The following is a 22,256-nucleotide window of genomic DNA, read 5'->3' as shown; positions in this document are numbered from 1 at the left end:
TGTTGGTACTGGTGGGGGTGGAGGAAGGACTTGAAGGGTTTTTCCAATTCTTTAGGTCCTGCAACTTTCACTTCCCATTTCTGTGCTTCTAGAAGCTTCTGAGGAGTGCAGCAGCCTTTATAGAGCTCTTGCTGGTCCCAGGCAGAACATCTTAATTTGCAGCCACCAAGAAGAACATCAAAAGAGACAGCACCATGGAAGATGACAGGAACAACCTTCTCCCCAATACATACACTGGCTCTGCTCCAGTGCCAGAAAGGTACATAGGATTGCATGTGTGTTCTTTTCCCCCACTACCTTGCACTTTTAATAATTTGTATGGGGTAAATAAGCATCAAGGTTTCCCACTGTAAACTCTCTGCCCCCTAGAAAGGCAGCCTGGCAGTGCCAGCCTCACCATTAGGCAAAGTGCGACAGCTGCCTCAATCAGTAGGTTTTAGATATCATGAAAGGGCATCATATTGAAAGGTATTTAATGTGTATTATATTTTTATCGCTGGGGAGGTGGGAAGGTGTTTGCAGGATTTTCTGTCTCAGGTACCAAATTAAATGGACTAGTCTTGGACATTTTGCATCTTTTTCTCTCCCCCCCCCCCTTTTTGATGATGGTAGGGTGGCACCTTGTGTTGCTCATGATGTTGTATCAGGCCAAGAGGTAGTGTAACTGCGTGTACTTTCTGTGTAACTGCCAGCAGGTCCCAACTATGAGGGCAGAAAGTTAGGGTAAGGTATAGCACTCAGCTTTCAATCCCTCTAAAATGAAAGGCTAAAACAGAAAAATATTTGGTAGCCGAAGTTGGGTGGTGGTGGAATTAACTGAAGCTGCAAACCTGTATGCATTTACCTGGGAGTAAAGGTGAGTAAGCCCCTTTGTACACAGTGAGACTTGGGAATAGGATTGCGTTGCAGAAATGACTCCTGCTTGTTTGCAAACCAGCGAGGTTTGAACAAAGCTACTTTATATTTCTCCTCATGCTGAATTGCAGACCTTTGCTACAGTTAGTTCTGCCACAGTGTTGTCTCATACTTGGGCTGTTTTTCATAACTGAAAGGAAACGTTTGGTGCAATTGATGCTCTTTAACTTTTATTCTTGCCTGCACCTCTCCAAATAAGGGGCGATTGGTGTGTTTTATATAGTCTCAGCCCTATGTTTTATAACAATTCTTTGGAACTTTTGTATTTACCAGCCACCACTAAGCATTTGAGGGGAGGGGATGTGTTCTTTCTTTCTTATTTTTTTATCCTGCTGGAAAGGCTATTTTACTTTTGAGGGAGGAGGAAATGGAAAGTAAAAAAATCAGAGTGTGAGCTTGATTGTTTAGTAATGATTTGATCCTGGGTTTCTACACGCAAACCAACCTTTCTAGCCCTTGCACCACACTTACTTTTGTTAGTGTGCCTCCATTTTGTATGTCATGCTTTCAGGTTTCTTGTCTTTTTAATAATACATGGCGAATAATGATTTCTTAACAACAGTGACCATTTCGGGGAATTACACTGCTGCGACGCTGGCAAGAGGCAGTTCCTAACAAACCAAACAGCCAAAGCCAATCAGATAATAGAGACATGGTGATGTCACTTGTTGCTAGGGAGAAAGGTGTTCAGAAAATTAATATCCATACTTTAACATTATAGCAGACTTTCTGTCCCGCATGTTGAGTTATATGGAGCTAAACTATACTGGAGATGGATTTTTATTTTTAAAGCAACAAGCATTATATTCTGCTTTTAATCAGATCACATTTAAAGCGAGTAACTAAAGCGAGTAACACTTGGGCTGTCTAGACTTGAATTTACATGACAGAGTATAACTATTAGAACTTCACTGTTTCATAGAATTATAGAATCACAGAATCATACAGTTGAAAGGTACCCCGAGGTACCAACCCCTGTAATGCAGGAATCTCAACTAAATAATGCCTGATAGCTGGTCATCCAACCATAGCTGTCAATGTTTTCCTTTTTTTAAGGGAAATTCCCTTATTCCAAATAGGATTCCTCACAAGAAAAGTGAAAGGCTGACAGCTATGCATCCAACCGCTGCTTAAAAATCTCCAAGGAAGGAGAGTCCACAGCCTCCCCGGGGCATGGGCGTAGCCAAGAGGGGGTAGGGAGGGGCAGCTGCCGCCTTAAATCAAGTAAATCAGTACAAAATACTTCACTAACTGAGGTTCTCTCCCCCCAACATAAAGCCTGCCCCTCCAAGTCCCAAGAGAGTCGTTTCCACTATCAAGTAGCTCTTACTGCTAGAGAGTTCTTGCTGGTGTTTAGTCAAAATCTCCTTTCTTGTAACTTGAAGCCATTGGTTTGGGTCCTAGCCTCCAGAGCAGGAGAAAACAAGCTTGCTCCATCTTCCATATGACAGCCCTTTAGATATTTGAAGAAGGTTATCTCCTCTCAGTCGCCACTTTTTTACCAGGCTAAACATACTCAACCCCCTCAACCATTCCTCATAACCCTCCTCATGTTCCAGCTTGTCAATATCCAGGGCTTTTTTTGAGTTCTGGCACCTCTCAGGTGGGCATCATTGCCATTGTAAGAGAACAAGAGAGGCATTCGTGGTGAGTTCCGCCACCTCTTTTTTTAGAAAAATAGCACTGTGTGATATCCATCTTAAGTTGTGGCGCATAGAACTGGACACAGTATTCCTGGTGTGGTCTGACCAAGGCAGAATAGAGCTGGACTATGACTTCCCTTGATGATGACTCTTCACTTCTGTTGATGCAGCCTTTAGGGTTTGTTTGTTTGTTTGTTTGTTTGTTTGTTTGTTTGTTTGCTGCTGCATCACACTGTACCTTCTGGTAGATTAAGCAGGTGCTGTAAAGAATTGGTAACTGTTTCTAAAATAATATTGATTATGGAGAGTATTAATATAAAACAGCCCCCCCCCCCTGCACAGTATTTCATGATTCAGTTTCGATTTTTGTAAAACGACTAAACAACAACAACAACATGTATTCTGCAAATACGATTAAGAATTTCTGTTTCGCATAATATTCAGTCCCATTGCTAATATTAAACGGCCAATCCAAACATCTCTTCTATTAAAACAAAAAAACAAAATCCTGGTTTTCTTAGTGACCACTAAGTATTTTTTTGGTGTGGGGATCTGTTCCTACCCCCCCTTACTCCCCCCTGCCCGAAAAGCTACTTTACTTCTGAGGGAGGAGGAAATGGAATGCAACTGCTTTCCCTTTTCCTACACATGCAGTTACTGTGTTACTTGTTTCCCTCAAGAAACTCTAAAATACAACATTTTAGCATCATAACAGCCCCATAAAGTTGGTGGGTTAAAGAGCTGGAAAAAAGCACCTAGTAAGCTTGATTTGAACCTGGGTTTTCACATGCAAGCCAACATCTCTAATCCCTGCACCACACCTACAAAATGGAGGCACACTAAGAAATGCATGTCATGTTCTCAGGTTTCTTGTCTTTTCATTTTTATATGGTGAATAATGATTTTTTAACAACAGTGACCATTTTGGGGAATTACCGAACAGCCAAAGCCAATCAAATAATAGAGATATGATGATGTCACTTGCTACTAGGGAGAAGGGTGTTCAGAAAGTTAATATCCATACTTAAACATTATAGCAACCTTTTTGTCCTACAGGATGATTTACATGGCACTAAACTGTACTGGAGATGGGTTTTTTTTTTAAGCAACAAGCATTACATTCCTCTCTGAATCAGATCCAGAACATTTAAAGCGGATGTATTTAGCTAGGGTTTTTAAGTCTTGAATGTACATGACAGGGGACATAAATAATAGGACTTCAGTGTTTAGTAGAATTATAATTCTTCTGATTGAATAATAAGCTGCTGTGAGTGATTGAGTACTCTTTCTAAAAGTTAATTGTTTTTAATAAAAGTAGTCACCAAACAATGTGTGTGACAGGCAGTAGTTTAGAAGAGATTAATATGCCATTATTGCAAAGCTTGCTCGTTATATAAAAGAAGGTAGAAGAGAAGCATAACAAACGTATTTAGAACTACTAAACATTTGTTGATTCTTGGCACTAGAACATATTTTCAAAATGTTAGTTATTTATCTGAAATGTTGCAAATGATTGATTTATATTTAACTGTGTTTGTGTTTATGGTTATATGAGAATTCAGTTGGAAATATCTGCATTTGTGTTTCATTTTAAATCAAATAAACCTTTTTCTTTTTTAAAAAAGGGCATCATTCTCCTTTTAATCACAGAAATGAGTATTTCTCAGGGGGTGTCTGCCGCACATAACACATGCATTCACCATTTGAAAGAGAGAACACTTTGTTGTGTGTGTTAAACTTGCTTTATTCATGTGCAGATTAATGCGAATTTACTCGACTGAATAAAACGCCTATGATTGATCAACTGTCAAGGTATCTTTAATCTGGTGGCAGCCCTAATAAATACAGGGAGAATTATTGATGTAACTGAAGGTCAAACTTCACATTACAATAGACATGCCTAAATGTATCTCCATCTATTTAAAATGTAGCTGTGAGGAGGGGAAAGGGGACATCGAGAGAGACATCCAATATGGAACCACAGCATATGGAAAATAATTATCCCTTTCCCCCAGTGGCGTAGCGTGGGTTGTCAGCACCCGGGGCAAGGCAAGTAATTTGCACCCCCTAACCCGTGGATTTGCGCCCCCTAACCCTAACCCCCAGATGTTGCGCCCAGTACGGCCAGCCCCCCCTGAACCCGCCACGCTACGCCACTGCTTTCCCCTTTCACTATTTCCCCAATGAACTTCCCCCACCCCACCCAAACTGCTACTTACCCCATTAGTAAAATCATACTAATGGGGTAAGTAGCAGTCATCAAAAAATCAATGAGGCTCATAGCAGCTTCAGTGTGCCTCCTGACTTACTTGCATTGAGCTCCTCCATGTAAGGGGTGAGCTGGATTTGCTCAGGGAAGCCCCTGCTCCACTGCTAATGCACAAGAGATCTACATTCCTGTACTGGTATGCATGCAGAATCTCTTCATACGCACACAAGGAGATCTGTGGCCACTTGGCATATCCATGTATCTATGAGCTAGTCCATGTATTATTTGAATGTGGGTGCGGGGAGGTTTCTCTGAGCCCCACTGTTGTGATGGCTAATCATAATTATGCGCACTGCTTTTTTTCTTTAAAAATGTTTAGAGGTATTCTCATTTTGACTCAAGAAAACAACCATTTTATAGTTCAAATCAGGAAAAATAAATACAGTAAATGGACAAAAGTACAAAGATTCACAGAATGTTTAGGGGTATGCATACTCCTGCATCCCCCCAGAAAAAATGGCACGGATTATGTGATACAAGTGAAAACATTTGTATTCTGATGCAAGAGTACAGGGGAGAGAGAGAGAGAGAGAGAGAGAGAGAGAGAGAGAGAGAGAGAATATTCCTGCAGGGGGTTGTACCCTTGGGGTACTCAACAGTTCTATGATTCTAATACACACACACACAGAGAGACACACACTTGTATAATTATTGCAATCATACAGCTTTTACTGCATTAAAGCCCATGGCATTAGATCCCCAAACATTTCTTCCTTTTCGCGTTCTGTCCGCCTAGCAACAAGTGAGGTGACAAGCAGAACAGATAATGACTGGCTACAGCTTGGGAATTTCCCCCACGGTGTTTTCCATCAGGGTGAAGGGCTGTTAAATACTGTATGAGTAGCTTGGGGGGTAAGGAACTGTAAAAGGGAATTGCGGTCCTGGTGGTACCAAGGGAGAAATCCTGATAAGCAGATGTTCAGCACATCCTGTCTCTATCTTGCACTCAGGAATTAATCTTAAATTGTGTAGAACTCTTCTATTAAAAAAGTTAACTGGATAACTGATTTCCAGACTGTGTTGTGGGAAACCATGTGACTCCTCAGAGGCTTAACTGACAGCATAGCCAGTTTGGTGCCCTCCAGTGGTGCTGCAACTCTCATTATGCCTAGCCAACATGGCCAATGATCACTTGCCGTTATGCAGTTTAGAAGACCATTAGTAGTGATGGTTAAGTTGCCTGTAAGGAAGCTTGTCTACCATTCACTAAGCGTCTCACTTGAGGAATCTCTGATAAGCTGCTGAGTAACCTCAAGTCTTCAGAATCATACCTTAGGACCAAAGATGGCAAGAGATCCAGGATCAGATTTCCCACACTAAAAAAAGAAGTTTAAATAAGCTATGTGGGAGGAAGGAGAGGTGGCAAGAGCGAAGGTTTATCAGTTTCCTCCTTCTGTACTATCCCCACATTTTAGATCCCCCCTCCCAGCTATAATTATACCCATGTAAGAAAATATAAAGGCACACATATGTACTGCCATGTAGTGCAAATGTAAGCTTTGGAAGTGGATACTTTTGATCAGGAAAATTGTGTGTGTGTGTGTGTGTGTAACTCTTTTTACCATGGCCCAACTCCACTTTCCCTCCTTTTCTATGGTTGTTGTTTATTAAATAAACTTTTAATAAACCCATTTCACCTAATTTAGCCCTTAGTTAACCAAGTCAAAGCATTCTGTTTGTATTATAAGCAGAAGATATGTCGTGCCTTGGTTATTTGCATGCAGGTGAATCGAAACCTGTTCTAAGAAAATAAGCTCTCAACCTGGACATCTGGACCACTGATTGGACAAACTGACACGCCTCTTTTGTATCTTGCAGGGGTTCTTCCAGCCGTAAACCCGTCTATGCTGCCTTTTCCATCCTGATAGCCTTGCTTATTGCGGGCCAGGCAGTGACTGGCTACTTTGTGTATCAGCACCACACCCAGATTTCCAAAGTAACCAAGACCGCCACTGAGCTGAAACTGCAGTCGCTGGCCAACAATCTCCCTCATGGTTAGTAGCTTCCTTCTTCTTCTTCCTGCCCTCTCCCCCACTCCTACACTGTCTAACCATTAAGTTTAACCATGATGTATTTGCAAGCATCCTGAATTCTTAAAACATTTCTAAATTTTGTGTGTTAATTGTGCAAATCAGAGCTGAAAGGACTGAGCCTGGGTCTGTCAGCTGTTTATGCACTTGAATCCTGATAGCCATCTCTTGTCTGCTTGGATAGACAGACCAGATGATAGTTTATTTATTAAATTTATATCCCAACCCTCCTCCCAGAGAAAGGAAGGTCTAGTGGATCTACAGATTCAGAATGCTGACATTTTAATCTGGGGAGCAGTCACCCTGTTCTGATCAGGTTTAGTCATCCTTATTGTGAGTTTTATAGCTTCAGTTTATATTCTGCTCTTGAGTTGCTTTCATGACTGTTATATATTGTACATTAACAGTTTATATCAATTTACAGTTAATAAAAACATGAAAAGCATTCTGCCCCTGAAGTCCGACACAGTACAACTTGGGCAAGGTTGTACACCCTGTAGTTAGCATGGATGAGTAGGTTAGTGCTGTCAGTTGTGCAAGAGCCCTTCGTAATATATTTGGATATGCGAAGGGGTATAGCTCGGTGGCAGCATGGTGTCCTCCATTAGTTTGAATAATCCTTTTTTACAAAAAGCTATCTGAGCCTTTGGACAGTTTCGAGGGATTTCCCTCCCAGGCGTAGAGTTTGGAAAGCTGTTTCTAATATGAGATGGGGGGGATGTCTGCTACTGGGGGGGACAGGACAAGTCAGTTTCCACTTTTGAGTCCAGCTCAGACACCTTGATTGAAGTCATTAACTCTCTGTGCAATATAATTTGTACTCTTGTATGTTTGACTCATTTGTATAAGAGGAATATCCTTGGGGGAGACCACTTTTTTAAAAATAAAAATAAAAATCTTCCTACATGTTTAATTGCACCACTCTTTTCTCCTGCAGCTCCCAAGGCAGTTAACCAGAAGAGGATGGCAATGGCCAACATTATGCCTATGGTCATGAGGGACCCAGATGAAGAGGTAAAGATGACAATTGCTTAACTAGCACAGGTTGGAGAGGTGTTAGGGTTGCCTACTGCCTTGGAACCTCTCCTTTCCATCCATACAACTTGCCCGGTATGGATCCAAGTTTGCAGGGGACAGCTATGGATGAGGGGGAGGACATTCGCTGTGTCTTCTGGGGCCTTTCCTTTCCAGTCAGTCTGCCACTACAAAAACAACCTCTCCTGGCTAGTATTGCAATGCTCCCGGCACTTAGACCTTACACCAGTGTTGGAAATAAACATTAGGCTCTTGAGACTGACAGGTCCTGCCTCAAATTAAGCTGTGCAGAGAGATTCCATTTGAAACAGCAGCTTCAGAGCAGGGAGAGTGAGTTGGCTCAACTTGACATGAGTCAATGTGACATGAGTGAAGCCGACAGCCTATTAGGCCAGCTCTGTTCTCAGTTCTTATTTGGTCACTTTGCAGTATGCAGGAATGGTTTGCCAGGGAATTAGCCTTCCTTGTCAACGTTCCCTACAGGTGGCGGCAACCAGGGAATGGTGCCAAAGCTGGTTTAGGGGCACCCCAGAACCCTTGGGAGGAAGTTAATACTAATGGTTTGGATCCCGATTGAAGTTCATTCCATGTAGTTTCCATTTAAGTCAACGATACTTAAATGAGATCTGGATCACAAAAAAAGTCACAACTAAATTTTCACGTTGAGTTCAAAGAGACCTGGGTGTAAGTAAGTCCATTGTACCTGTTGCAGCATGTGAAGGACAGGGAAGAGCCCTTTTTGTAGTCTGCTCTGTGGGATTGAGCAAGGAGCAGCTTCATAGTGTGACAAAAGTTGCATGCCACCCCCAATCTATGCCAAGCAGTAGCAAGATCCCAGGGGGGTTCCAGGTGCACACCCAGGGCTGTGTTTCTGTTGGGAAAATTGTGGCACAGCGGAGGCTAGCATCTTTAAGAAATAAGGTTTATTGTACATATATTTACACCTGGAGTCTTCAATGGAGGGGGTGCAGAACAGGACACCCCAAGAGTGTTTCTCATTGCCTCTCTCATAGCTTCAGGGTTCAAAGCAGCAGTCAGTCATGCATGGGCATAGCCAAGGGAGTGGGAGGGCAGCTACCATCCCAATCAAGTAAGTAAATAAAAATACTTAACTGACCAATCATGTCACAGACAGCTCAGTTCTGCCCCCCCCAACATAAAGCCTGCCCCCATAACATAAATCCTGGCTACGCCCAGGCAGTCATGGCTCCTGATCTCTTGGTGCAGCCTCCTCCATTCAATGCCACCCATTCCTACTTTTTCCTTGTTCCCAGAACACCTTTAGATTTCAAAAGGACAATTTTTCCTGTGATATCATGCCCTGATCACCTTGGTAATCTCCCAAATCTCCTGTCTTTGTCCACTCCTGGGGCATAGGCAGGGGGAAGGATGGCTTTGTGCATTGCCAGTTGTCCTAAATGGCCCAGCACCCGACTCCCCATTGTTTCTCAATGACTCTGCACTTACCGGTAGCTGGCCCCAGCAGACTGGTTTGCATACGCTAACCCATGTCTGGCACAGTTCTGCAGCTTGCATTTACCTTCATATTATCTAAATACTAAAAAGGTAAAGGTAAAGGTACCCCTGCCCGTGCGGGCCAGTCGTGTCCGATTCTGGGGTTGTGCGCCCATCTCGCTTAAGAGGCCGGGGGCCAGCGCTGTCCAAAGACACTTCCGGGTCACATGGCCAGCGTGACAAGCTGCATCTGGCGAGCCAGCACAGCACACGGAAACGCCGTTTACCTTCCCGCTAGTAAGCGGTCCCTATTTATCTACTTGCACCCAAGGGTGCTTTCGAACTGCTAGGTTGGCAGGCGCTGGGACCGAGCAACGGGAGTGCACCCCACCGCGGGGATTCGAGCCGCCGACCTGACGATCGGCAAGTCCTAGGCACTGAGGTTTTACCCACAGCGCCACCCACGTCCCCCAATAAATACTACTGTTTATTAATTTCTACCATTCACTAACAGACTCTGGTATGCTAGATCTATTACAATATTTCAACTTCTTTGTGTCGTCTCTTCTACAGTCTCCAGAGGATAAAATGAAGCTGACCAATAGCACCGAAGACCAGATCAAACGTCTGCTCATGGTAAGAGCCTCGTCTCTTTGCCTGTGCAACAGTTTTGCTTGTCTTAGATGGAGAGTACTCAAGTTTGCTGCTACAGACTCAACCGCTGGAGGCCTAGGGCTGAATCCCACGAAGTCATCCTGTTAGCCCAATAACTTCCACTTGCTCAATGGAACACCCTCTAGCACTCCTCTTCCTGTGGGCCACCCAACCCACTGGGGCAGATTTGAACAGGGAGGTAGAGGATGCACAAGCACAACTTTGTTGGCTGCAACTCATAGCACAGAACAAGATATTCTTTATGTTCCTAAAAATCACTAACCTATTCTTTGTTTTCCAACCACAGTATCTGACAGGTGTGTTTGTGTTCTCAGGAAGGATTGGGGATATGGTATTTATGCAGGGATCCAAATGAGGGAAGGGTGGACAGGCACATGGGTTCCATTGCTTTTAGTGCACCAGTTGGTACTGCTCGATTGAATAGTTGGTTATTTCTTCAGCATGAAAAGCAGCAAGGCACAACTGCAGCAACCTATGCCTCTTTCCCATGTGCCTATACCTCTTTAGATCCAAGGACTGTAGCCTAAGTGTCATAACATTAACCGTGAATAATGCACAGGTTCTGAACTACATAGACACTTTGGAAACTTTCCTGCACCCAAAGAAGGCACTACTGCACTAATTAAATCTCCCAAGTGTCCTGAACCCCTGGCCTACCTGGCAGCAAGTCAGTATGCCAAGTTCAAAGCCCAAGGGTCAATACATATGAAGTCCAAAGATCAGGAAACGCAGTCCAGGGTCAATCCAAGTAGTCAAGTCCAGCAGTCAGGATACAGTCCAGAGCCAAACCCAAAGCACAGTCCCGCAGAGGTCCAGGAGCATCCAAGTCAAGGTCCATGGGTAGTTGAGTAGACAAAACACCTCAGCTCTGCTTCCCTTTTATACTCTGCATGCTGACTGCAGCATCTGGGCTTGATGAGGCATGTGACCCTCACCTGTTCCAAGCCCACACCAGCTGAGGAATCACACCCCTCCTCCCAGAGCTAGCGAGCCCCACCTGGCCAGCTAGTGAGCTGGGCTGTGGCCCTTGCCTGCCTCAGCCTCCTAGAGCACCCCTCTTGCTGCCCCCTACACCTCAGAGGCCACCATGTTCATGGAGACAGGGGCCGCTCTGGCTCTGGTGATGGGTCCTGCAACTCTGGCTCCTTGCCACCCCCTGTCACTCTGTGAGTACTTTCTTCCTCATCCCCTGCTTGCCCCATTGTGTCCCAGCCCCAGCTACACCCCTTGTCAGAATCCCCATCATCCTGCCAGTTCATGACACCAAATGACTTTGGAGGGCAGCATGGCAAGCATCTGTTAAATGAGAAACTTAGATAAATTGGCATACTCGTAATATGGGGCTATGTGGACAAAGATGGATTAGATAATAGGGAGTTTAGATAAACATTCAGACAGTGAGAGTTTGTGGTGCATGGTGTGAATAATTATTAAATTTTAGGGAAAGTGAAGGCTTTTCTTTTTATTTCAGCTTCTCACTGGATGCACTTGCTTGCTTGTTTCTTTGTATTTTCCTCCCCAAACCCATGTCCTGCCCAATGTTCCAAAAACCCCCAAGGTATTTAGGAAATTGGCAGCAAAACACTATAACCCAAAAATAATTAAACCCAAAAATACAATCAATGATTGAAAATAAACTAAAAACAAATTTAACTGTTCCCAAACAGCCACCAGAATATGCAAAATCGATGCCAGCGGAAAAGCTAGGGAGAGGAACCTTTCTCTCCATTTGTATGTTCCCTTTGAAATCATTCTGCTGTGGCTGTTTTCCTCTTAAAAGGAGTTGTATCCAAACTTTGAGCTCTTCAAGGCAGGGAGGAGCAGTCAAGGGAGGCAGCTTTAGGATGGGGGGGGGCAGAGATAGTTCAGCAATCCCTCCCACCTGTACCTTTTGCCTGCCTTAGAAGATTGTGCTGGTGACTCAACTCCTACAAATGGGTCTGCTGCCATGCTCTCTGGCTGGACCTCACCATCACTGCATCTGGTTGAATTCATGAGATGGAGTTGGTATTTCACATGCCGCCAGTCCTGACCCAATCCTTTGAGCATAGTCTTGCTTTGCTAGGTGATCTCTTTCTGGGCCTCCGGCAGACTTACTTTCCTTACATAACGTTTGTTAACATGTTCCTCCCTGCAGCAATCAAACCCTCTCATAAAATTTCCTGAACTGAAAAAGAGCTTCATGGAAAATATGAATACTCTGAAGAGCCGCTTGGATTTTGAGGACTGGAAGGTAAGTGCTGCCATCTTTCACAGAATCCTCTCCCCCCGCCCCCTCCCCATCCTGAAGAGAACATGGTGTCACAATGGATAGGCAATATCTCATTTAACAGATCATAGAGTTGGAAGGGACCACGAGGATCGCCTAGTCCAGCCCCCTGCAATGCAGGAATATTTTACCCAATGTGAGGCTTGAACCTGAGATTGAGTCTCATGCTCTAGAAGCTCTCTATCCTGCTAATTTTATTTGCCTTGGGACTTATTCCTGTTGGAGTCTAAGACTTTGGAAGGGATCCTAGTCCTTCTCTTGTGCTCAGGAAGAGAGTACAATACAAGTATCCATTGTCACTTGCAATGCTTCCTAGTTTGCTCTTGACTGCTATCTAGTGTTTTGAGTTGTTCATGTGTGGGATTTAAATAGGCCTTAGTTAAACTTGCTAAATGCCTGAGATTCTAGGAACTATATTTGGGAACTGGCAGCAGGGAGTTCTTCCGTGAAGGGACCACAGCGCTGGACCTCTGTTAATTATGCCAACAAAGCCTCAGGTTTATTAGTGTAGTTAAAATTGGCTAAACTATATCAAAGCCCTTTCCTGCAGTGTACAGTGGCGTCCACCCAGCAGTGAAACATATGGTGGACTTCTCATCATTTGGCAATTAGACAGTGGTTAACTTACATTTATTTATTTGTGGATAGGGATGCCTTTTATTAACTGCATTTGATCTCTTGCAGTCTTTTGAAACCTGGATGCACAAGTGGCTGCTTTTCCAAATGGCCAAGAATGAGATTCCAGCTGCACAAGGTACGCAAGGACTGTAGCACTGAAAGGAATTCTAAGGGTGATGGACGCAAATTCTCTGAAGGGCTCAAATCACAGCACAACAGAAACTAAACACAACACTTCAGATCCTAAAGAGATGCAGGAAATCATGTGAAACAAAATCCTAATGTACTAGAAACAGTACATTTCTGTAGGAGGGACTGGAAGGGCTCTGCTGCATGCCAGAAGGCTAATGTTAATGTATGCTGATGACTTGGGGGTGGAAGGAGATATTATACAGGGCGTTGAGCTGCTGCTGAAAATGATAGCCCTGTGTGGATGTCTCCCTCTTTATTTTGGAACATGGACAGGACTGGCACCAGAATTTATGGAGCCCGCAACATGGTGCCACCCATGCCTCCCCCCAAACACCCTCCCAATGCAGCTGTGCCCTTTCTTTTTCTTTCATGGTAACGACAACTCCACCAGTGGTGGGTGGTTTCATAGATGTATGGTCTGGGGCACCTTATATTGTGGGTAAATTAAAAATGGCAGATAGTCATCATGGATAGGAGCAGAGCTTGGCTCCCCTTCAAAAGAAGCACAACCACCCATCCACCATTAAAATGGCTTTCCAGAGGTCCAGTGAAGAAGGTGGCAAGGCAGCACAACAGGATTGGGCCAGATGGGGGGGCCCTTCTGGGCCTCTGGGGTCCTTGGCCAGTGCCTGTCCTGGGCAATTGCTTGCGCTGGGCCTGAACACAGAGCATCACTTAACCAGTGATACATCATCATGTGTTTCCACACAGCCCCAACTTAGAAGTACCTTGGTTTAAGAACAGCTTAGTTTATGAACAACTTGAAACGCTGCAAACCTGGAAGTAGGTGTTTTAGTTTGCCTTGGAAGCAGAATATGTTTCGCTTCCTGTTGAGTGTGTTCCATTTGTAAATTGAGTCCCTCGCTGCTATGGGAAAGCACACCTTGGTTTAAGAACAGACTTCTGGAAAGGATTAAGTTCGTAAACCAAGGTACCACTGTAATGCACAGCACAAAGACATCACGACACGAAGTGGCTAGAAACTGTTACAGGTGTGCTTGTGGAGGAGAACTCAACACAGTGTTGCTCTTTGTACCGGCGGCTCCAAGTCCCTTGCATTGGTATGGATCTGAAGGATGTGAGTGGAAGGCACTTCCTCTCATACAAGGGGGCACCTGCAATTTCTGCAGGCTTCCCTCTTCACCTGCAGTTCCCCAACCTACATCTCATTCAGCTTTCCAGGGGCACAGGGGGCTGAAATGATGGGAGGGAAGCAGCAAATTTGCATTAACCTGAGAACTCCCACAGTTGGTTGGATCCAGCCCAATGCACAGCCCCACTAGCCTCAAGCAAGCCAGGGTGTGAGAGCCACTCACAGGCAATGCTCTCCCAGCTGGGGTTCATTTGCAAGTGTAAATCTAGTAATTAGTTGGCGAAAGCCTTGTAGCTCCAATTAACCTGGCAAGCTTTAGGCTGGGGGGGGGGGGCGGGAGACTGCTCACCCTTAGCACAAAGACCACCCAAGCCCAGTATTCTCACTTCCAGCTGCAGTTCATCCACTATTTCTTGGCCTTTCTACGCAAGGCACAAAGGTTTAGCCCTACAACGTATTTCAGAACGTAGCTGCTGAAGGAGGCTGCTGAAAGGTGCTGCCAGAAAGGGTTGCCCACCTGGGTGCAATTCCCTGGCTAGGACCACTTATTTTCAGCGGCAGATCTAAGCACTTGAAGAGTGATTCCACACGGCTGTTTACTGTGCACTTGACACTGCTCACGTGTGCAACTTCTGTGCCGTATCCAGTTGATATTTGAGCCATATCCACTGTTTCCAGAGGGTGGATGAGATCACGGAATGGCATTTTGATGAAGATGGCATCCTGTGGATGCCACAAAGAAGGGCATGCATGAACAGCACCGGGTCCCCAGTAAGCTGCTGTGTGCTCTCCAAGTCCCTTCCAGTATGAATCTTGTGACTGGAAGAGTTGGGAATGTGCTTAATACAATAATCCTGTATATGCCTCTTCAGAAGTAAATCCCAGGATGCTCAGTCAGACTTATTGCCAGGTGAGTGTGTATAGGATTGCGGCATATGTCTCTTTCCTTATAATCAGCGCAACTTAAAAGTGCTTAACTTTGCCTTGTACTCAAAACATGGAAACATATTTGACTTCTGTTGGCTCACCTCCATTAGCTCCCTCCATTAGCTTCTGGGCCTTGTTTAGCTGCTGGCTTCCATATGGATGGTCTATCTGCAGGAACATTGCCCAGTCTACTAGCTTCTGTGTCGTAAGAGATCTGCTGTGCAGACCTTGGTTTTTTGGGGTGAGGTTTCCTTCTTTATCTCAGTTGAAAACTCGTGGGGCCAAGAGTAGGGCACTCTCAACAGTAGCACTGCAGCTCTGGATTTCAGAGAGGCCTTCCAACAACTTCTGTACCGGTTGTCTAGGTATGGAACATCTTTATCCTGTACAGTTGTTTGTTACATTTTAAACAAATTCTGCATTGCCTTGGCTGCTGTTCTACACTGATGGACCTAATAATGAAAACAGCAAAAAATGAATGTCTTCCTTGGCAGAAGATGTGAAAAACCTGTTTCGACATGTTGTGATACTGACCATTTTACTACTCAAATATGCTCGATGTAGAGAACAGCTTGAGCCCAAAGCCACTTGCTATCTCTTCAAAGGAAACAGTGGCTGCAAAAGGGGAGCTTTCTGTTGACTTGCAATTCAGTGAACGAGGTCTTCATGTTATAGAACCACTGGTTTTTAAAAAGCCTCTTTTTGCTCATCACAGCAGAAGCAAAACACGGTCTGCCCCTGGGAAGAGTGATTGGCAAAGAGCAATTCATTTGAAACTGCAATTATCTAAGCTAAATGATGCACCCATGATGAAAGAAGACCTGTTGTTTGAATTAAGGCCCACTTCAAGTATTTTTTTTAAAGAAAAAGGAAACCCTACTGAAACAATTTTAGCAGTCAGACACACAGTCTTGAATTTGGACACCGACATGGCCAACCACTTTCCTGTCCCAAATTTGGGCACCAATGCAATGCTTAAAAAAAAGAATGATTCCTCCTTCTGTGATTTCAGCTGTTTCTGAAATAAAAGCCCGCAGCCGAGATTTTCATACCAATTAGCCACTCAGCAGTGGTCGGACACATTCCCATTAGCAGAATTTATATTAATACTGCCTCCATTAAGCAGTACTCATTAGCATTTGCTCTCATTAGGCTAAATGGGTTCCCTGGGAGCCATCCCAATAAAATAGCTGTCCTAATTAAACGGGCATATTGTTACAAAAAGCAATTCTTTCCTCACATCCCCCCTTTACTTTCCCATGGTGCAGCCACAATGAAACAGCCTCTTCTCATATTAGGAGGCAGTTGATACATTCAGCCAAACCAAAAAGGATTGTTTCTCCTGGACTTTCAGTTTCAAAGCTGCTTCTGTGGAGCTGGGGAATGCTTCCAGCTGTGCTATTTTTCTATAAGCGGGGAGCATTCAAGTATTTGGTGCCAACTTACCACCTGAAGTGCTGTGGTGCAGGGAAAGCTTTACCTCTGAACTTAGCCATATGTCTCAAGCAAGGCAAGGGAGCTGTTCAGTTGTAGTTACAGTTGCATCAAAGGGCAGTGTTAGCAGCTGGCAGTCAACTGTGCACACTGAAGTTTCTGTTTTTGTTTTGTTTAAAGTGAAAACCAAGTGCCAGACAGAAGAATGTGGTCGGGGTGTCCACCTGGGAAGATTCTGTGCCAAGTGTGATGAAAATGGCGACTATCTGCCTAAGCAATGCCATGGTAGCACTGGCTTTTGCTGGTGCGTCTACAAAAATGGCACCATGGTTGAGGGCACTACTAAAGTCCGTGGGCCACTGGACTGCACTGGTAAAGAGCTTCTGTTTCCTATCAAGGGGGAAAGGAGTTAATAAGCAAGCAGATGTCCTTTATATTCTTGAATAAACAGGATTGTCTAGAGTTAGGGAGCAACATCTTAATGGCCCAAGTCCTAGGAGCTAATGAGTCTCTCCCCCCCACCCCAACCTGGAATTGAGTCCTAAACACAGCCCAAGTGTTTGCACTGCAACAGCCATTGTTACAGCTGTAGCAGTGTTCTTTCCTTTTTCTAAATAGAAGAGATGAAGTCAGGCAGTGGAGTTTTTTTGGAGATATAGGCAGGGAGGGCTGGGGTGCTGCGATTCCCAAGAGTCACAACTGTGTGTGAACCACATTGACTACTTTCCACATCCACCATGCCAGACTTTCCTGAGAAGCTCTTATTACATAGGCAGTGAAGTTAGAGCAATTTTGCACAAAATACTTTGGTGGCAGGATTTGGGGCATCTGGTTGTGGAGCCAATACTTGTTGCTTCCAAATTCACATTGTTTTTCCTTACTTGGAAGAGAAACCCACTTTGATTTCTGCATGCATGTGTCTTATGTTCCTTGTGGCTTCACTATGGGGATGGTGTTTGGTCAATATTACGAGGCAACTTGATGTGAAAAAATAGCCTTGTTGGTTGCACTTAGTCCTGCTTGATGACTGAACTTATGCCATTCTCTTACCACCACCTCCACCACCACCCACATCAAGAAAGTGGGAAGACTGTTGTGAACAGTTAAGGAGGTTTCCCCTATCTTTGCGCTTCAGATTTCTACCTGATATCTGCCCCTGAGTAAGCTTTTTCCAAATGTAACAAGCAAATGCAACAGCCATGGCAAATCATTTAAAACATTATGACCATACAGCGCATAAAAATCTCAGAAAACCCAACATCTTCATTTGTGTCATTATCATTATGCCAATCTAACACATTCTCAAGAAACAAAACAAAACTTGGAATTAGTCAAATGAAAAAAACCAGGAAAAAATATTGGAATTAGTCACAGCCTATGCAGAAAAAAACTTAAATCGTAAGAACATAATAAGAACTGTGCTGGATGAGGCCAATGGCAGATCTAGCCCAGCACCCTGTTCTCAGAGTGGCCAACCAGACACCTAAGTAGAATCTGAGTAGAACAGCAATCTCCCTAATGGTGATTCCACTCAACTTGCATTCAGAGGGATAGTGCCTCTCAAAAATCATAAAACCAATATATACCTACCTGCCAATAAGTACACAACTTTGCGTCGTTGAATGGACCAAAGATACAAATCGGTCAGTGCCCATTTGTCAGATTTCAAATGACCTTTCTCTCTACAGGCAGTGGAAAATAATATGCCCAAATGTTAATAATTTTGTGTATTACTAAAAAATAATAATAAGATAGATGAAAAACAAACGATTGTGCTGCTGGCTGAACATGAGATAGCACAAACTGGTAGGAAGCATCCTAAAGGTGATGTGGAAACAAGAGGATATCTTAGGGCATTGGAAAGTGCTAATCTCTCTCTCTTCCTCCCTTTTCCAGGAAAAGGGCAACTGGTGAACGTGACAGCTGGTGATACTGAGAATGTGACAGCTTCCCAGCTGAGCTTCAGTAACTAAATGATTGAGGTAACTTAAGAATTTTGCTGGCTCAAACCAAAGACCTGTCTAAGCCCACCATTGTTTTACCCCCACAGTGGCCAACCTGATGTCCATAGGGAACCCACAAGCAGGAGATGAGGATCATAGCACTCTCTCTGTTGTTCCCGGTGACTGGCAAATCAGAGGCATGGTGCCTCTGATCCTGGAGGGAGCATACAGTCATCATGGCAGGAGCCATTGATCACCTTATCCTCCCTGAAAGTAGCTGGCTTAGTTCAGGAGAGCCTAGGAGTTCACCTTGAAGGCACCTTTCATTTCGGTGCTGGTGTTCTCAGCTACATACACAAGAGAGCAAGCCAAGTACTTTGTTTTTAAATGTAGGTGCCTTTTTTAAACAGTCTGTACAGATTGAATGGGCCACACAGTTCCTGCGGTTGGCAAGGCCTTCTATGTGCAGATAGTGGCACATCCAGCCTCTGCCTATCTTTTTTTAAAGCCTGAAATACAGATATTCTCTAGGTGTCGAAGGCAGAGTGGGTTTTGTGTGTGTGTGGGGGGGTGCATGTGGAAAACGATAGGTATACAAGCCAAATTAGGATACCTCCCCACCTCAAGGCCTAACAGTTAAAGGCACCATTAACTTTAAGGGGCAGAACAACACAAGTTCTGTGTGGGTTGGCTTTTTGTGTACTTTCCATCAATTTCTGCCTCTGTATTACTAGGAAACATTTCTGGGGCTTGACACACCTTTCTCATTTCTCTTCTTTCTTTAGGAATGCCAAGCAAACAAGGCAGGCAGTAGCACCAGCTGCATCAGCTCAAGAAGCCCAGCTTATCTTCTCCAGTTTGCTCCAGTTTCTCTCGTTTTTTTGCTTCTGTATTGATTTCCTGAATTATGTTAGCCGCAACCACTTCTAAAATTCCTAGGCTTAAGCATTATCCTTAATGGAGGAGGGAAAAGTAGGTTGATTAAATATAATAGCCTGCTGAGCTGAGCCCTGAATTACCTTTTTAGAGAAGTAACCCTTGTACAACCACAGCTTTAGCAGCAAAATGCTTCAAGCAAGAAAGGGTGATGTTTTCCTCAATTATTCAGCTCATGCAGAGAGGATCTTTCCCCCCCCCCTGAATAAACCCTGCAGTGATTCTTGTGGCTAATCAGGCTCCATGAATAGGGGAACATTTACTGAATGTATGTAAATAACAATAGGATTCTGAGACAGTAAGCACATCTTTTGCAATGAAATATCTGTTTCCCTCAAATGGGGGTGGGAGGGAGAATATAAAATTGTTTTCCAAATATATTCTTCAAAGGTTTATTACTCTATGTTTAATTCACTTTACTCTTTCCCCACTGGACTCCTCCTGATTTTAGATAAGTCTTACAAGAGGTAGAAGATTTCTACTGACCCCTTCATTTATTTGTTCTTTGCATCTTTCTTCTTTGGTGATCACCCATAGCCGAGTAAGATTGTCTTCCATGAACACAGTCTTAACAGTGAGTCTGTAAGTGACTGTGGAGACCAATTCTGGATCCACATGTCCTTCCACAGTGAGGACATAGGTTTCCAGGCAGGAGTTGATCATGGTGAGGGTTTGCCAAATGTGCCTTCCTCTTAGCCCGTTTCTTCTTTTTGCCCTGAGTTTGTGCTTCTTCTTTAAAGGGAAATTATCGAGTGTTCTTTACATATATGGATATGAACTGCTGTCATCCTGAGTCATGCTGACTGGGGCTGATGGGAATCAGGGTCCTGATGGTCTAGAGGAATGGAGGCATTACCTTATGTAAGGTTTAAATATAGTTGTGAATCCTGAAGCCCCAAATGCTGTACCCTATGGAGTTGGTTGTGTACCCTTTGCATTTGCTAGCATAGCCCTAGAACTTGCTTTAGTAGAGTTTCTAGCAAGAGAATACTGGAATTGTAGGTAAAGCTATATAAATCTATCTGGGCAAAGAACAGGCTTCTCCCGCATCCAAAGCAAATATAAGTGAATGTTTCTTCAATTACACAAGCAAGCCAGCAGAGTGGATATGTATTAGTGATAGATGATAGACGAGCACCCACGCTTATGACATACTAATTATACCCTTTGAATATATGATCATTGCTTTATTAGTGAACTCAAAGATGATTTTAACTGTAAGTCTTTGTAAAGTTAAAAAAAAATAAAAGATAACCTACTAATACGGGGCTCTTGTCCATTGAGGTGGATGACTGAGAGAAGACTCCAATTAACTGGTTAACAACCAAAGGGAGAGAAACTCAACATACATTTCCATAAACCTTCCTGTGAAAACCACGAGGGCTGGAAGCTTAGCTCTCTTTAAGAACAAAACAAACAAACTACAAAGACATGAGCCTGTTCAACACAACATGACAGCTGTGTGCAGCAGACCAAATCCTTCAGAACTGTTTAGCTGCAGCCAAGAGATTTACACATTTTCAGTTTCCAAATAACACACATGTGCTTTTCCCAGTTACTATGGTTTTATTGTATGCTATTATTTAAAAAAAGAAAGAGAGGGAGAGAAAAGTACAAGAGAAAAAGCCAACCTAGAATCAACAGGGTTTTGTACATATTGAACACAATTCCTGGATGGACATTGCAGAGACATAAAACTTCTTCCTTTAATGTAGTATGAAAAGAGGGGGAGGCGATCTTTTCCTTTAAAAAATATAACTCTTAAGGGTTGGGATGGGGTGAAGGAGGAAGTAGAGATAGCCGTAAATGTAATTGCTGGATTCAGGATTGAATAATCAAAGGTGTTTGTCTTCCTCACATTCTGTCAGTTACAGTAGCGGCATCTTCTCCATTGGCCAAGCAATTGGGGCATGTCTTATTCCCAAGCAAATAGCCAGATCAACTGTTAGCAATGCTTAGCTCTAAAAGTCACAGTTAAAAATAGTTATAAATACTGGAATCAAGTCTTTGACATTCCCATTTTCTTTTCTTTAAAAATATAAACAAACAGTTTCTTTCCCTTGAATGCTCCCAGCATATTTTTATTCTTTACTTCGTGCTTTAAGCCACTAAAGGAAAGGGAGAGAGAGAGAAAGAAAGAACACATTTAAAATAAAAATAAAAACTACTGCAAAGGAGGGAAATTCTGCCAATGACAGATTTGTCAATGAGTAGGAAAATAATTTTTCAAATGCATCACAAGCATCTTTTCTCACCCTTGTGTTAATGAGGTACTATCACTGCTACCAACCACCAGAAAACACCAATGACCCAGCTCCACCCTAGAGCTATTTGACTTTTGCAGAGGAGGAAAAAAGATGAAAGAACTCAAGGTACTTGAAGATACGATTTATTTCAGGCCTGACACATTCCAAAATAAACCTCCTTCAGAGCACACATTTTTAATGCCATTTCTCACTGAGAGCCTAACCCACTATAAAACTGCTATCGCTATGGAACTGCATTAAATCCTTATCGGAGTTCTAAGCGGCTTATGCCTGTTTCCCCAACCCTAGTGCCCTCCAGATGTCTGGACAATTCCCATAAAGTCTGGCCATTGGCAAAACTGACTGGGGCTGATGGTAGTTGGGAGCCCGAAAACATCTGGAGAGCGTCAGGTTGGGGAAATCTGGTTTATGCTCTTGATAGGAATTTAAAGCCATAAATTAAAAATGCAATTAAAAACAACCCAAAAACCTAGAACAGAATCATCTTCGTATATCTCTAAACTAAAAGTGATCCCGGAAGGAATAGGCCCAGCTGCTGGGGGTGGGGGGTGCAAG

The 22,256-nt window shown here is 43.6% G+C and overlaps 2 protein-coding genes across 2 annotated transcripts in view; one reads left to right on the top strand and one right to left on the bottom strand.

Annotated features, from left to right (window-relative positions):
* Positions 1-21,461, top strand: CD74 (CD74 molecule). Its single transcript, XM_053377025.1, has 9 exons — positions 1-259; positions 6,646-6,821; positions 7,795-7,871; positions 9,921-9,983; positions 12,160-12,255; positions 12,976-13,045; positions 16,736-16,927; positions 18,452-18,537; positions 19,284-21,461. Exons 1-8 carry the CDS (start codon positions 195-197, stop codon positions 18,526-18,528), a joined length of 816 nt encoding a protein of 271 aa, XP_053233000.1. The 5' UTR covers positions 1-194; the 3' UTR covers positions 18,529-18,537; positions 19,284-21,461.
* TCOF1 (treacle ribosome biogenesis factor 1) overlaps positions 20,981-22,256 on the bottom strand; it is a 39,248-nt gene continuing 37,972 nt past the window's right edge. Inside the window, exon 18 of the mRNA XM_053377024.1 lies at positions 20,981-21,542. The gene's annotated coding sequence lies outside the window, so the exon portion shown is untranslated. The remainder of the gene's footprint in view (positions 21,543-22,256) is intronic.

This window comes from Podarcis raffonei, chromosome 2 (genome assembly GCF_027172205.1).
Source record: "Podarcis raffonei isolate rPodRaf1 chromosome 2, rPodRaf1.pri, whole genome shotgun sequence".
NCBI lineage: Eukaryota > Metazoa > Chordata > Lepidosauria > Squamata > Lacertidae > Podarcis > Podarcis raffonei.
Note: the sequence above shows the minus strand (reverse complement) of the source record. Positions and strands in the feature narration are given on the sequence as shown.